The 16,907-nt window shown below is 38.4% G+C and overlaps 1 protein-coding gene across 5 annotated transcripts in view; it reads right to left on the reverse strand.

Moving 5' to 3' along the window:
- Positions 1-16,907, reverse strand: part of LOC139737958 (glucose-6-phosphate 1-dehydrogenase-like) — a 46,452-nt gene that overhangs the window by 9,981 nt on the left and 19,564 nt on the right. For all 5 annotated transcript variants that reach the window (XM_071648623.1, XM_071648625.1, XM_071648627.1 and 2 more), the window contains exons 3-9: positions 8,808-8,845; positions 6,932-7,040; positions 5,245-5,462; positions 3,786-3,944; positions 3,061-3,186; positions 1,893-1,986; positions 340-526 (exon numbers count right to left, since the gene is read on the reverse strand). In XM_071648623.1, the coding sequence (XP_071504724.1) occupies positions 340-526; positions 1,893-1,986; positions 3,061-3,186; positions 3,786-3,944; positions 5,245-5,462; positions 6,932-7,040; positions 8,808-8,845 (931 nt within the window). The remainder of the gene's footprint in view (positions 1-339; positions 527-1,892; positions 1,987-3,060; positions 3,187-3,785; positions 3,945-5,244; positions 5,463-6,931; positions 7,041-8,807; positions 8,846-16,907) is intronic.

Raw genomic sequence — 16,907 nt, forward strand, 5'->3', positions numbered from 1 at the left:
TGTGTCTATAATGAATGTGTGACAAAACCAATGTTCCATGCCATATTTTCATAGATAATTTGGACAAATAAAGAAATGAATGAATGAATGAATGAATGAAGGAATGAATAAAGAAATGAATGAATAAATGAATGAATGAATGAATGAATGAATGAATGAATGAATGAATGAATGAATGAATGAATGAATGAATGAATGAATGAATGAATGAATGAATGAATGAATGAATGAATGAATGAATGAATGAATGAATGAATGAATGAATGAATGAATGAATGAATGAATGAATGAATGAATGGATGAGACACAAGACAAACTTTCATCAAACATCTTTCTCACCATCCCATCTCTCATTCTTGACCATAAATTTAGCCAGGGCGTAGGTGGGCGTGACCGATCCCTTGGGTACAGTGGGGTCGTCAAGGTAACCCTCCCTGGCATCACCTTCACCCTCTGGGTCGCCCACGTACTGGCCTAGAACGACGTCCTCCATCTTCAGTGGCTGCATACATTTCAGAACTTTGACCTTGCCAAGAAAGAAACATATAAATATATACATATATACTTCACATGTCTCCAAACCATATAATTTATACATATATACTATTAAATGGAGTGAATTAGGATTTGTTTACGTGACCACTAAGAGAACAAAGAGTGCTTGTAAGCAAGCAGGACTAGGCAATGACGATACAGTGCCTTGTCTAGGGGCATAACTACTGCTGCCTGGACGACTTGCACCGAGAACGGTATAACGGAAAGTCTGTGGTCTCATTTACCTAGTTACAATAGATCCTCATATTGTTTGCCACTGCTGATCTCAAGACCAATTTATCTTTGTATCAGTACACAACATCACAAGCAGTATAAAAAACAAAGAATGACTTTCCACTAAACACCTAACGTCTCCTGAACATGACAAGATAATCCGGAAAAAGTTCTGCATAAGCTGTTATTTTCGCGAGGGTTTAATTTTTGCAAATTTCGTGGCTCACTGCAGGACCACTAATTTAACAACAAATGAAAATGTCACCATATGCAAGGCTAATAGCGCATTAACGATAAGCCTCAGTGTCATATAAAAACTACATCTCGCAAAAATGTCTGCGGCCTCCTCATTTGCAGAAATATCTCTATGCAAAAATAACAGCTTATGCAGTATATGACTTGTTCATTAGGGGTCAAAAATGTATTTTCTTGGATAATATAAGGTACATGCAGTATACTCCCAAGACTTATACAGGATGAAATCACAATGTCAATGAGAACATAATTTCCATATTTTTTGGATGCAGAGCAGAATGTTAACTATCCTGCGATCTCTCAAAACACACTTGTACTGCTAGCAGAATTACAAAGTACTTACGCCATATATTTAGCGAGTCTAAATTTTTGTGAATCGGGACTTCAAGACGATTTTGCGAGTGATTAAATTCGCGATCGTGGAGTACTGAACTGAACGGAGAAATGTGCATACCAATTCGTCACGTTCATATCAAGATCAGAGTCAATTTTTTCACGTCTTTAATTTCACGAATAGCACCTGACTCGCGAAATTCGCAAAAATAAAAACCTCGCGAAATATTTGGTGTATACAGTACTTAATCACAGCAATAGTGACAGACTTCTCAACAGTAGCTAATTAAAAAAAGACAAAGGATCTCACTTCATAAAAAGCTGCTATGACAGCAACTCTTGCTGCAATGTCAAGTGTCATGGTAATGACAAGAATCCTGCTTCCTGTTTGAGACACTCTGAGAGAACTCAGAGAAACCAAGTCGTGGCTCTAGAAAGAGTTGGTATCCTAAATATCTTTTACAAAATGAAACCAAGACCTTGAAGAATGGATTAATTATAGAGGAGACCCAACATAAAACAAAGAGATATCCAACCTTCTCATCCCTGATATCCTCTGCATTGGTTGAGGAAGGCTTCTCCATGGCTGTCAGACACAAAATCTGTAGCAGGTGGTTCTGCATTACATCCCTGATAAAACAAGTTACAAATTGGCAACACTGAGTACCATAAGTTTGCATACTTTTTTTTTACTGCTTCAATCAGTTCTTCACCTCTCGGATATTTCTCACATTGCATGCTTTAGAAGATTCGACATCATTAACAAACTAAACAAATACCTCTCTCTGTAATTACCATGACAGTGTCAATTCACTTTATAAACTTTAGGATCATTTGACATAAGTATATGCCCAGACAATCAAAGTTTGATAAGAATAAGAGTAACATATGTGCTATGACTATATCGTGAGGAATGATTGAACAGACTGCATATCCTAGATTAATCTTTTTCTTTTTTTCTTCCTTCTTTAGTGAAAAAACAGAACAAAACTGTAAAAGAACTAAGTGAACATCTTCAAGGGCTGCTCAATGAAAAGAATGATGTACTGTAATGAGAAACTAGTATGGGGGTGAGAAGACCTAATGGGAAAGCCAATGTAAAGGAGTGTCACCTAATTGTATTTATTCAATAACTAGGAGGAGGAGAGGTGAGTAGAAGAGACAGAAGGAGAACAGACAGAGGGTAACAGAGAAAGGGAGGGGGGCAAGATGGAGAAAGAGGAAGTGGAGGAAGAGAAAAAGTATGAGGAGAAAGATGAAGAGTAAGAGAGAAGAAAGGGATGAGGAGAGAAACAAACAGGAAGAGTAAAAGAAGATAATGGAGGCAGGAAACAAAAAAGGAAGCGAAGAAAGAGTATTCAAGGAAACCAAAACCCAAAGAGCAATGTGGATTGAGTGAAAGCAGCAACATTAGTAGAACACATCAGTGGAAGTTTGAGGAAAATCGGACAATTTATGCAAAAGTTATTAATTTTCAAAATTTTGGTGTTGTAATGACTGGATAAGGAGACTACTAGACTTCATGACGTCATGAAGAATTCCACAAAAATTGATTTTTTATTGAAAATTACACATTCCATCAACTCGATACTGACATATATTAAGGGTAGTAATTATTCCCCCTGCTTTCTGAAAGCGGTTATGAAGTGCTCTTTCATTACGCTAGAAAAGTGAAAGCATGTTGAATTGTCATTGATAGTTTACCTGATGATTCCAAATTCATCGAAGTAGCCTCCTCTACCCTGGGTACCGAATGGCTCCTTGAAAGAAATGATGATGGAGGCAATGTTGTCCCGATTCCAGATGGGGCTAAAGATCCTGTTACCAAACCTGTATCATGGGAAATTCACAGACATTTGACGATAGGTTTTTAGTATTCCATCCTTCTGTCTTAACTGCTTTGAGAGCTTTGGGAAAATTGTCACTAACTGGCGGCTCCTATAAACGTTGAATTTGAATACTTCTGAAATCTGTGGATCTGAACACCAAGGATTTACAATAACATTAGATCTCACATATAATTGCAGTGGGGGGGGGGGGGGGGGACTTGGAAAAGGTCAATTTCATGACATATATTACATCCAGTGAAATACTCAAACAATGCATTATATTACATCTGTACAGTTTTATTTTTTTTAAAATCTCAAATGGAATCTTGCATTGGCAATGAACTCTCAGCTATTTCAAAAAGAAGACCAAAATATATCCGCAAGTATGTGTCCTTGTGTGTAAAATGGTGCCATCCTATTTTGGGGAGATATACAGTAGCAGGAATCTTGAGATTTCATAGAAGATGAAAAAAAGAAAGAAAGAAGAGGAAATGCAAGTTAACTGAGACATGCATTCTAACAATAAAAGGCTACCAGCTGACCACTACCATCACACACAAAGGAGATAGGGGGGACATGACTGACCGCTGGGCACTTTACCTGAGCACCATGAGGTTCTGAACCATCTCTTTGCCAAGGTAGTGGTCAATTCGGTACAGCTGCTCCTCGCTGAATAGGCCGGCCAGGTGGGTCGAGAGCTCCGAGGACGACTCCAGGTCACGCCCGAATGGTTTCTCCACGATCACTCGTGTCCAGCCACTGATATCGAGGCAAATATTCAAAGATTATTGATGTTATCTTCATTCTTATCATAATCTGTTCCCAGCAACATTACAATCATTTATATCTGCATTTTTCTGAAGCTTGTCTCAGATATCGATTCATATATGAATTGAATACAACAGAATGCAATAATCACCACAGGTATTTCTGTCAAAAGTCTGTTTCAAAGGTCTATAAGGGTCACTTTAGTAGATGATGGAAGCAAAATATCAATGTTATGGAAGTAAATACAAAGCTATGATACTGAAACACAAATTTGAAACTAAAATTCTATTTTGTTCTTTTGAAATCTACCAATTTCTGTGTTAGATCTTCCTACGTGAATGTAACAACGAGGAGTTATTCTTTCCATGATGTCTACATGCAAATACAGGAATGCTGTTTCCATTTTCTGTTATGGTTATCATTACCATACCAGTAACATGCTTCCATAACATATACATGCTTTGATATGTGAAAAAAAAAATTGAATTCCTTCTATCAGTCCATGAAAGAAACCAGGATAAGACAGAGCTACATGTATGTTATACCCTGTTCAGAGTCCCCCAAAACACAGCAAGACCTCCAGAGGTTGTGCTGTGTTTACTCCTGACGATGGGGATTCTGGATGGTCACGGCACAAAGCACAAATCTGGAGTGAGTCTGGCGTGAGTCTGGCATGAATGTCATGCTAGACAGACTACCACGAGTCTTGCACAACCTCTAGAGGTTGTGCCGTGTTTACTACAGACGAGGGAACTCTGAACTGTCTTGCTGTTGACATGGAATACACTTCTGGTGAACCGCACTGTTCGTGGCAGAGTGCACCTATGTGCGCACAAGAAACTGCCTGCCTCTCTCGAGGAGACATGCACGCCCACTGGTTTCCACAGAAACATATGCTGCCCTCGTGCTAGACAATCAATGAACTCTACATGGGGGTCTCTCTCACCCCCTGCTGAGTTAGTGTAAAAAAAAAGAGTTCATTTTCATCTGGCATGTCCTCTGGAGATTCTACTAGTCGGGGGAATCTATAAATGGGTTACTATACTGTATACGCCGAATATTTCGCAAGGTTTTTATTTTCGCGAATTTCGCAAGTCAGGTACTATTCGCGAAATTAAAGACACACGAAAATATTGACTCTGATCCCGATGTGAATGTGACGTACGCCTGTACTCTTCTCCGTTCAGTATAGGACTCCACGATCGCGAATTTAACCATTCGCGAAATCTCTGGGAATTCCTGATTCGCAAAAATTTAGACTCGCGAAACATATGGCGTATACAGTACTCACTTCTTTGCCATGCACGTTCCCTTGATGTGCGTTGTGACATCTTTGAATACGGATGGAGGAAGAGCAAGGTAGAACAGTCTGTTTGCCTTCTGGCCTTTCTCGATGGTTTCGAGCACCCCGTTCAGGTTCTCGAAGGCCGCGTCGTCCGTGTAGGAGCCCTTGACGTACCGGTTGGCCTTGAAGAATTCATTCACTTTCTCCTCCTGCCCATCCTTCAACTGTGTAATCATAATAACATCAGAGCCATGTCAGAGAAGGCTTAAGAGTAGACTACATTAGTGCTAACTCCATATTAGTTATTGCAATTTTTAACCTACAGACAAGAGTAAAACACAGCATAAGCTTGTGTGAAACTGAAAAATGCTACCTTCCCACTGTCATGATAGCCTGAACAAAGAAGACCATGTTGCTTTGTGTCATAAATCATATTCCTTTTTCTCTTGATATAATCGTTTATCATGAATCGTTCATCATTACACTGTTCAGAAAGAGGTGGAGGAGGCAGAATCAGCCCCCCCTCAACGTTTCGCACAATAATTCTGTGACATGAGAAGACCTCATCATACGGCTTCTTGACTTTTTTTGTTCAAGTCTCGCACAACTTTTAAGACCAAATTTGCAATGTCAGCACAAACTTTTTATGAAGTCGCACGCATTTTTGTAGCTGCATGTCACCAAACGGGCACAATTTTGTGATTTTGTGTACATTTCTTTTATAAATCAGTGCTCTGTCATAAAACTCATAAAAACCCATTTTTACTATTCATTACTTTGAATGATTAATTTCACACTAACTATGGTAGGAAAGTGGTCAGTGACAATATAAACAAAAAAAATTGTCTATAAAAACAAGGAAAGACCCTAAGAAATTCTAAAAATAATAAAATACATAACTGAAATGGACTTTTGAAAGTTTTTGTGATGAATTGTTGAACATTTTAATACAGATACACAAACCAAGAAAGTAGTTTTAATCATGCTAAATCTTGAGCTTAATTTGCATAATCATTTAATCAGAATCGATAGTTTCAAACCAAGACACAATCTTGTAGATTACAACATGGGTGTCAAACATGCCAAATTTCATGGCAATCTGCCTCCCTCCCCCCCCCCCCCCCCCTGGTTGTAGCATAGGCAAAAAAGCTTGGCTTGATCAGGGTTAAAGACCTTGCTGATTCATCACATTGGGGGCAACAAAAAAGTGTATAAATGCTGCGTTTACACCATGTTCCCAGCGGCCACAGCAGTCAGGATTGACGGGATGGACAGGTTGTGATTGCCATGGATGCTGGGTCAGATTTTTAAACCGTCAACAAATTTGCCATGGCAGTCCCGGTGCTAACGAGAAGCCTTGTGGGCCATAATAAAACAGGGCAAACGCACCAAAACATGACAGCACGTAATAGGCTGTAACAAAACTTGAATGCAGTCCGTAGCGGGCCGCGATGGAAAATATTGACCGGAAGCCATGAGGACAGCGTCTGATAGCTATACATTATGTTCACTGAGAGAATGTCTCATCTACTCACGGTGCATTACTTTTCTGGTAAATGGCGTTGCCGTGGTCGCCAGGAACATGGTGTAAACACAGCATTAGCGATCGTTTTACACTTTGTAACAGTGCACTGTTAGGTAGAGACCAAATTCAATCCATTGCACCTGTCAGTATCAGTGTGGTTCATCTTACCTTCATGTAGGGAGTCGCTCGTTTCCTGAGTTCATCGATGGACATGACAGACCTGGCGTAGCCAACAAAAGTTGTCTTCTTTGGAAGTAGACCATCCTTGTAAAGCCACCTACCGAAGTGAACACATGATGATACGGCATAAGTTATATACAGCTTTGCTGGAATAAATATTCAATTTCTGGGCCATTTCACACATTGTGGAATCTACGCATTTATTCAAAAAAGTTCCCCCAAAACATCTTCTTTAAAAAAATCTTATATTACATGATCAGTTGTAAAACACTGAAAACAGCATAGGTTCTCTTCCTTGTATCTTCTGAAACTTTCTTTTTGTCAATTAACTGGTATGTTAAAATTGCCTTTTAGATTTTTAAAAGAACCTATGAATTTAATGATACATGAGCCAGTTTAAACATAGGCTAATTTTGTAGTGTGAAAAGTTTCATCAATTTGGCACTCAACCTTATAGCAAGTGAATGTCACTAACCCTGTAGAATATTGTGCAAAATGTATCAAGTGAAAATTTCTACATTTACAGTATGATAAAAGTAAGCAAGCAACCATCCAAGGACTCATACTTGGGTGGGGTCCTATCTCCATCGTTCACTGCTGTACATCCTGTTACTTACTCCCTTCTAGCATCCTCTTGCCTTTTACTTGTCAGTGCTGATCAGAAGTGCATGTGATCCAATATTGCAAGTTACATAATTGCGGTTACCATGGTGGTGCAGCTGACTAGCAACCAATTAGTTGCAGGTTTTTTTGTTTGTCTTTTTTTCTTAGCAAACTTATGATTTGAGAACCTCTTTCTGAAAACAGGCTCTACACCTAAGTTGTGTTTCATTCTCTTTCACTCTCGCTCTTAGAGCTCATTAGCATCCGATCTCCCCCTCCCCCCCCCCCCCCTTTCCATCTCTTTGGGCTCTATCTGTCTCTCTGTGTTTCACTGTTACATGTAGTGCTGAGTATGAAGAAAATGCTGATTGCTTGTTTGCAGTCAGCATAATTCATCACTCGGACAGAGGCGTTGATTAGACTATACCCCAAGGCATTGCCTGCATTTCAATGCTGCCTGCACAACATGGTATAGTCCAAGGGAAAATTCTTTGCTGTCTTTGGATGACATTTTGCACAGTCAGCGAATGCATGCATATATTCTTTAATGTGCAGACTAGTACTCAAGCAAAGCAACAGGAAATATAACTATAATTATAAACCACTACACTACATTAATCAATTATCTGTGACATTTAATGTTTCCTGCTAAATCAAGGTAACTCAAACTTGTTGCTCACTGTATGATTTTTCTTTATGCATCATATCCCATTGACCAGTATGTATAGCATGGAGTAAGGAATATTCATCAGTATTTTAGTATGCATTTTGTACCAACTACCATGATTTTAAAAATGAAAATTACCATATTATGCAATATCATGTCTTAATGGCTTTCATGGGCTTTCAGGGCAAGTTCTGGGCCCCATTTCAAAAAAGATGTAATAGGATGGCAACTCTTGCTGGAATGGCAACTTCCAATAGCAACAGCCAATCAGGAAGCTTAATTCTTGTCATTACCATGACAATTGCCATTCCAGCAAGAGTTGCTATCATATCAACTTTTTTATGAAATGGGGCCCTGGTAGTGTTTCTCTCTTTAGCATGCTAACTCAAGTCCACAAAATAAGGATTTGAACTTTTTTTTTTGGGTAACATAAAAACTCCTTCATAACACACTTTAAGCAGGTGAGTGTTGTTTTTTTTTCTCCCACATATCAGTAACCAAGAAAGATGGCAATCTGGTTATCAACAAAATATCGAAATTATACAGGCAGATGACTTCATTTTCACTTCAACACACCCAAAAAGAAATACTCACCAGAGTGTCGGATAGATCTTCTTCTTTGCTAGGTCTCCCTGTAGACATGAAATAAGAGAGAGCATAGACCTCTTAATAGCATTCATGAGTTGTATAAAGTACAAAGTTCACATTCTCTTTGAATCTCAAAATGAACAAATAACTTGTCTGCTCTGACCTAAGAAACAAACAGCATAATTAGCACTTGGGGTACAAGTTTTCTTCAATTTGTATCCCTCCGTTTAAAAAAAAAAAAAAAAAAAAGTTTCTAAGATCACAACTGATGATCTACATTTTTTAACAAACATGTTGGAAAAATGAACCAGCAGGAATCAAACATGTCATCCATTGCTTTCTGGGCAGCAACACTACCACCAGGCTATCCCTGGTTGCCAGCAGTGGCATGATGAACTTGGAACAAATATACGATGTACAGTATCTAAGCTCCAAAATTCCAGCATTGTTATGTTATGTTTGTCCAAGATGGACAAAGCATATTAAATGAAAACAAGACATTAAAAAGCTGCTTCATAATCTCCTGCTTGCAGCATTAGCATTCATTAAAGTTGGAATTCCCCCCAAAATACCCATAAACTACTGCCCTTTCCGCTTTCAGGAATAAATGTGAGTGATAACAGTAATCACAGAATGAGATCCCTTCTACCTACCAGGTACATGTCCAGGTACATGTATGCAATAAAATGTGCTGGGTGTCTTGTACAACTTGCTACAAATCATTAGCACTCAGGTAGGTGTTGATAAGGATTTATGTACTGAGATTAGGAAGGCAAAAGGCAAAAGCAGTCAGGAATCCATCAAAGGCAAGCCTGAGATTGGTTTCTTGCCACAGCTGAGACGACAACTGATCTCTCCCATCCAATATAGCTCAATCCCCTGCCATGATCCATTCAGTCCTCAAGCACGCCGCCTCCAGCTAGAGACTCAAAGCACCATATTGAATCCCGTCTCAAGACCGCCACACAATAAGCTTCAGCTTTAAAGGGTGTGTACACTTCTGGTTGAGGTGAGGATTTAGCTTTTAACGTTTTGCGAGATATTCAGAAACCACTCTATGAGATGTCAAAGAGCATGCAATTCTAAGGGGTATCAAAAGTTTATTTGATGAAAATCGGTTTTGAAATGGCTGAGATATCCAAAAACAAGGTGAAACAAAGAGATCCTAATAAAAGGCCTGGCCTGTCGCCTTTTATTATTATCATTTTTTTGATACAATGTGTATCTCAGCCATTTGAAAACCAATTTTCATCAAATAAATGTTGAATCCTTCTTAAAATTACATGCTCTTTCATATTTCATAAGAGGTTTCTCATTATCTCACTTAGGAATGTTCAAAACATGAATCCCCACCTCAGCCAGTACTGTACAGTCCCTTTAAAGGGAACATCACTCACAAACTGGCATACCAGCAAATTTCCCTTTCACACCACTCCATATTGATGTAAACTACAGTCCAGAATGGCCGACATCGCACGTGGTATTCAAGGGACATGAATCACTAGACACATAGTACACTGAAAAGGTGAAACAGCGGACTAGCAGCAGAGGGGTAGGTTACCTGCTAGCTTAGTCGCATTGTTTTGGGCAATGTCAGACATTTAATAGCAGTACAACACCCATACATGAAGTCCTTGAATTAATTTGAAGTACAGTCTAAAAGCAGGCTTTTACATCAAAGAAAATTACTTCATGGTACTGGGCATACCTGCAGTAAGTCATAAATGGTGTTATACCACTTATCATGATGCAACAGCTCGTTTTTGTTCTCTTAAAGATAAAATATCAATGAATGTTTCAAGACCTCTATTCCAGTGCCCAGTTTGTTGAAACATACAGTCAAACCTGTCTATAGCGGCCACCCAAGGGAAACAACAAAAGTGGCCGCTATTGGCAGATTGGTGGCCATTTTGAATTTCAACACTTGCATTTTAATAGCAGAAAGTACCGCATGTTATTCTTGAAATTAAAAAAAGACACACAACAACAACCAGCAAATAAGTTTGTATGTGCAGCTATTTATGGGGATTTTTGTTGTATACAATTCACTTCATTTTATTTTTTTCTTTGCCTGCATCTGTTCTTTTGATTTCAATAACATTTCAGTCCTGAGGAACTGCTCTGTTTCGTACCGGTTTGCATGAACGGGGTTCACGAGTGCGGAGTTCGATGGAGATTGATAATGTGTGAAGCTTACGTAAACAACAAACAATACCCAGACAAGAACCATATTGTCCTTATTCAGAGGAACGGAACTTAATAACTAATTAGTCGGCATTTTGGTAAAATTCTAAGATGTTAGGAGTTAGTCTTTGCCTTTGTACCATCTATTCAGGGCGGCATTACTGAAGCCTAGATCTAATCTGTCATGTTAGTGGTAAGACGGCTTTTCATGGCAAAGAGCTGTGCATAATTTTGTCAATCGTGTCTGTGTGATTGTGACTGAGCTAGGACTCAGTAGAATTCACACAATGAAAGTAAAATACATTGTATTCATGGCTAATTTAACGGTTCAGCTAAATTTTTGTGGCCGCTATACGCAGGTAGATATTCACCACGGGATACAAAATGAGTGGCCGCTGGCCGTGTTAGGCAGGTGGTCACTATATAAAGGGTCCATAATACAGCAATTTCGTCCAGGGGATATTTCAGTGGCCGCCATAAGCAGATGGCCGCTATACAGGTGGCCGCCAAGACAGGTTTGACTGTATACCATGACTGAAAGCCAACTTCCTTTAAATACAATTTGTCAAAATTTACTTTTAAATTTCATTGAACTGTATGTTGCCTCTGTCTTTATATATATATATATATATATATATAGAGTCTAAATCTATCCTTTGCAAACATTGTCCATCAGGAATGATACAGAATTCTCATTTGTCTGATATTTGCTGACCTATTAAAGCAATGCTCAGTAAACTTGGCAATCATTTCCGTGACTTGCAGATTGCAGTATATCTATAGACAGAAATGTTCAAGTAATTATAAACCAAGGTCCACTGCTAAATACTAAAGAAACAAACAAGATGTTTTTTTGACCTCATCTTCCATTTAACATGGATGGGTGCCACTGTGGCAGTGTCCATACATTAACGTCTCATTATCGTGTGATAAAACTGTGATATCTCAAGCACATTCACCTAAATTAAATTATTCTATTATCCAGCCAGTCAGCAAACATCTATACAAGCAGCCATTGCACACACAAAGTCAATATCAAAGGGGACGTTATATCAACAATGACTAGCATTTTTATGAAGATACAAACGTAGGCCCTACGTTATGACTTGCATACTATCTGTACAACAAAAATCGCAGACAAAGCAGAACATGTACATTCTGACTTGAATTTTGAGTTGTTGATATTCTAAGCAAAAGTGTTTAAGTGCTTAAAGCCATGGAAAACCTCTTAATAGACCTCAAATTATTCAAAACCATGTGATCATACAGGGCAAGTCCAAGATAAGGTCCCCTCAGAAGGCAAAATTTCATCTTCGCTCAATATTGACATGTTTGGTATCATTTTGAAGCTTATGAGTTGAAGTTTTGAGTTCCATGGAGGAAAAAATTATATTACGTAAATTTATGCAAATTTCAAGGGCTTCATTTGCATAAATGTGAAACACAGCGTTACGTATGGGACATTTATAAAAATTCATATTAATTCAAAGGAAAGCAAATTGTATTTGATTAATATGTGGACACAAGAAGTTCATCAAATAGTTTAACTTGGTATGAAAATTTAGGGATTATGCAAATGATTATACAAATTAGCTCGTGTCCTATCATGAGATGTCCCATACGTAACAAATTGAGGTCATTTTTTTAGGTTTTTTCTAAAATTGCTAAGGTTATATTAATGCCCTTTTGGAAAGTTCTAATTTATCGTTTAGAGAAATTAAATACCATAGAAAAAAGAAAAAACAGTAAAAGAAATATTTTTTATTAGGCATTGAAATAATGTTATGTATGGGACAAATGCGTTACGTATGGGACATCCTCATACATAATGCATGTGAATGCATGTAGCTAGCTGGGAAGGTCTCTCAGTACACAAATGGTCAATCATCCTGAAGAAAGCATCCCAACATTGTAGCTACTTTTTGAGTTATAGACACTTTAAACAATACATGTACTTGTCTGAACAATTTTCAGAAAGGGGGAGGGGAAAATGGCAAAATACACAATGAAAAATCAGCATTAAAGGGATGGTATAGTTTTTTGTAGAAATGGGGATTCAGTTTTCAACATTTAATGAGATGATTGGAAGCCAATTATATGAATTACTAAAGAGCATACAATCCTACAACTGTAGGACTAGAGGAATTCAAAGTTTAGTGATGGAGATCCAATTTGAAATGGTTGTGATATATATTTAAAAAAATATAAAGTAAAATGAATTTTTTTTTTATTGCAAGTGATACACACAAATTGTCCTTATTCAGTTTTCAATAATAGCCACGACAAAATTCATGGGCATACATACTGAGGTGTGACTCGAATCAATGACCTGACTGCTAGACAGACATCATATATCTACTCGATCACTGGGGTTCCACGCAGCAGGTATTGCTTTATATTTATAAAAATTAATATTTCTTGTGTCAAGTTGTTTTTTATTGAAACGAAATGGCAAACTGCCCTTCATCAATGGAAGTTAACACTTTAAACTATTCAATTTTTCAGTAGTAACTATCCTGATAAAAATAGGGCATACATACTCGGGTTGGTCATAAAAATATAGAATATGATTAAATATGATTATGATGGTAAATATTTGGGGAATATTGTTCCCTTGTCAATCTGGATCAGTATTTGAGTAATTTCAACTGATTCCATTTCAATAATTATGCAAAAATTTGTTTATGGGTATTTTGCAAAATTATTTTGCAAAATACCCATAAACATGTCTCTCCACACACTAAACGAATGGGGGACAAAGGGCATGCATACTCGGGTTGGTCATAAAAATATAAAAATATGATTGAATATGATTAGGATGGTGAATATTTGGGGAATATTGTTTCCTTGACAATCTGGATCAGTATTTGAGTAGTTTCAACACTTCAATAATTATGCAAAATACCCATAAACATGGTTCTTCACACACTAAATGAATGGGGGACAAACTGTCCCATACGTAACTGTCCCATACGTAACACGTCATGTCTGTCTTTAATTAGAACCTGTAATTAGAGCTTTTTGCCTAATGACACGAAACTTACCTGTGATAATCTTGAGTGTTGTGACTTTCATCACAGTGAGTTACAAGTTGTAGAATGAAATACTTTCAGAGAGTTTTGAGGTTGAAAAAAATGTTCAAAAAAACAAAATTTTTCTGGTCCCATACGTAACGGCACATATTTTCTCTTCTAAAATATAATTGTGAAGGTCATTTTTCTCCATTTTTTGCATGATTATACTTCTCCTAGATATCAATCACCATGATAAAGTTTAATATGATCAAAAGCCATTAACACTATTTTTCAGGTCATAAAAGTCTCTGAATGTCCCATACGTAACGCACGCGTTATCTTGGACTTGCCCTACATTGATACATAGTTATATATGTATGAAATAAAATACACATCGTTCAAACAATATCCAATGAATAAGAGAAAGTATTCAAATCAATAATGAAGCATATTTAATCCAATCACTGATTTTTTAGTTTTAGCTTATAATCTAACATGGAATACCCTTCCACCCAGTGGAAAAATTCAATCAAAATTGCCCTTGAATTTCTATTTGTGTCAAGCTTGGGTGGATGTTCATTCCAGCCCACCAAATATTCTCTGGTATTGGCCAAACACCATGTCAATTTTTAAAGAGACTAAGTAAACAATGACTTGCACATTTTGGTGAGATACATTCCTACATGTAATGCATCTGCGTGCCACCAGTGAATATCTGCATCAACATTTGAGATCAACAGCTGAATGAGAAACTTTTCGCTTGAACTACCTGACCCCACACAAATATGTGACCGGCGACAACGGTTTCAGGCAAAAGTCGGGAATTTTGAAAATTCGTTTTTTCTCTGAATCACACTGCCCATTTCCTAAGCTTTCCATTGATATCAAACACTTGTATTCTTCGGCACCATAAGTGGGCACAGAAAGCGAAATAAAGTGGACTTTTTAAGTTGTTAGCCTGACAAAATTGCGAGAAAACGGGCTTTGAAGATTCACATCTTTCTCAAAGACAGTGTCCGAGCGGCGATGCGAGGTGAGAATCACCCATCCGTACAGTGGTGCCAATCGATGTTAAGCTCCGCCTATAGCAACCACATAGCCTTCTGATTGGCTCACTGAGAGAGTCAAATTTCCCGGGCACCTTCCTCGGAGCTCAGCGTATGGAGCCGAAAAACAATGTGTTTCGATCGCTCAGGTTTGTCTACCAGTACCTCTTTCAAGAGGGCGGATACAATAATTGCAAGCGTGATGGTGTACGCGTGTATGGAGCACGCATCACGCAATGGCATCCACACGCCATGACCATGTGCATGTTACACTACCAGGAGCGGGTGGCGAGTCCACACATTTACAAATTGCGTTTTCATTGTAGTTAATTTGTCTTTATCATTGGCGACCCTTATGAAGGCAAAAATTTACTAGAGCTGGCAAGGGTCACGCTTCCTGTTTGTTTTGTTTTTACAAGCCATGCATATGTTGCTTTGTTTGGCCATATTTATTATATCAAAACAAAGAAACAAACAAGACTCATTGGTTAGGTGCAATCTTGACGTGTAGTGTTTGAATATGAATGGTCATATTATGTGACCTCTACTTTCCTCTCCTCTACCTTCCCTTGAGTCAGCCTGCTGTCATAATTTTTACTACGAGTAGACAAATTTGAGAATATTAGTTTTCTTTTCACACAAGTATGTCATGCTACAAGTGACAGGTGAGTTTCCGATAGCATGACGCACGATTTGTGCATAGATGCCAAGTTAAAAAAAAAAAATGATGAGTGAGATTTTCATGACTGGGCATCTCGGCGCGCGCGCATGTGCATGAGCGAGGGAGCGAAGTGACTGAGCGAGGGGAGGGTGTGGGAGGGGGAGTCCGCCCTACCTCGGTAGGGAGCTTTCTCAATTTTTAGCTCTTAATGGTGCAAGCTGGTGCATACTTATGTGACAATTTTTTACTTATTTTGAAAGACAAAAGGGAAATGTGCCTTCAATTGCAACTCTCACTTTAATCCTTTAAGCTATGTTCCCAATGCGTGAGAAAAATGGGTGACATGCGTGAGATCGTGAGACAGACCCTCAATGCTTGAGTCTCACTCACAATGCGTGAGACTTGGTAGCTCTGTTTGTGTAGTGATTTGCGACTCTGATGTGATCAAACCATGTTCCTCATGAATCTGTTTTCACGTTGAATGTTAGCGCTGCTGTTCACTTTTTGTTTTACTTCCGTTGTCGAACATTGCGGTAGAATAACTCGGATAGAAAGCCAAACGAAGAGCACGTACTACAGAGCGAGCGTATGTACGTTCTTTAGCAGAACAATGGAGCATGTAATCATGCACGCGTGGACAAAGCATTCACAAAACGCTGCAGAGAGCCGAACTATGTAAATGTGTGCGACGCACCAGCCAATCGCATGCGAGACCCTGCGCCGTAGCAACGCTGGGGATATTGGCGCGGCGTTCGAAAGAAGCTCGAAACTGACGAGTGCGATCCAACATAGGGTGCTTAAAATTGCATTTTCGATAGGAAAAACTTAGTCTTATGCTATGAAATTTAGTGTTGATGTAGAAAACATATTAATGATTCGATTTCTGCAAAAAACCTAAATCGACAAAAATAATGGTCAAAATCTTTGGACCCCGCCTATGAGGGAATTTGCTCTTGCGACTTTTGCCTGAAACCGTTGTCGCGGGTCACATATGTTGATTATAGCTGCAACATTACATGGCAAATAATGCATGCCCCTATCTCTTCTCAATTACAGCTCAGCAATGTTCTTCTTTTTGTTGGAACTTTGACACAAACTAAGCCTTTAGAATCAAACAAATTACAAAAACACAGCAACTTGAATCATGATTTAAAGGAGGAAAAGAAATGGGAGCTAGGCTTTATCAATGTTCGTCTGAAAT

Source organism: Diadema antillarum, unplaced genomic scaffold (assembly GCF_040938485.1).
Source record: "Diadema antillarum isolate AM-2024a unplaced genomic scaffold, OU_Dant_1.0 seq00000717_RagTag, whole genome shotgun sequence".
NCBI classification, from domain to species: Eukaryota; Metazoa; Echinodermata; class Echinoidea; order Diadematoida; family Diadematidae; genus Diadema; species Diadema antillarum.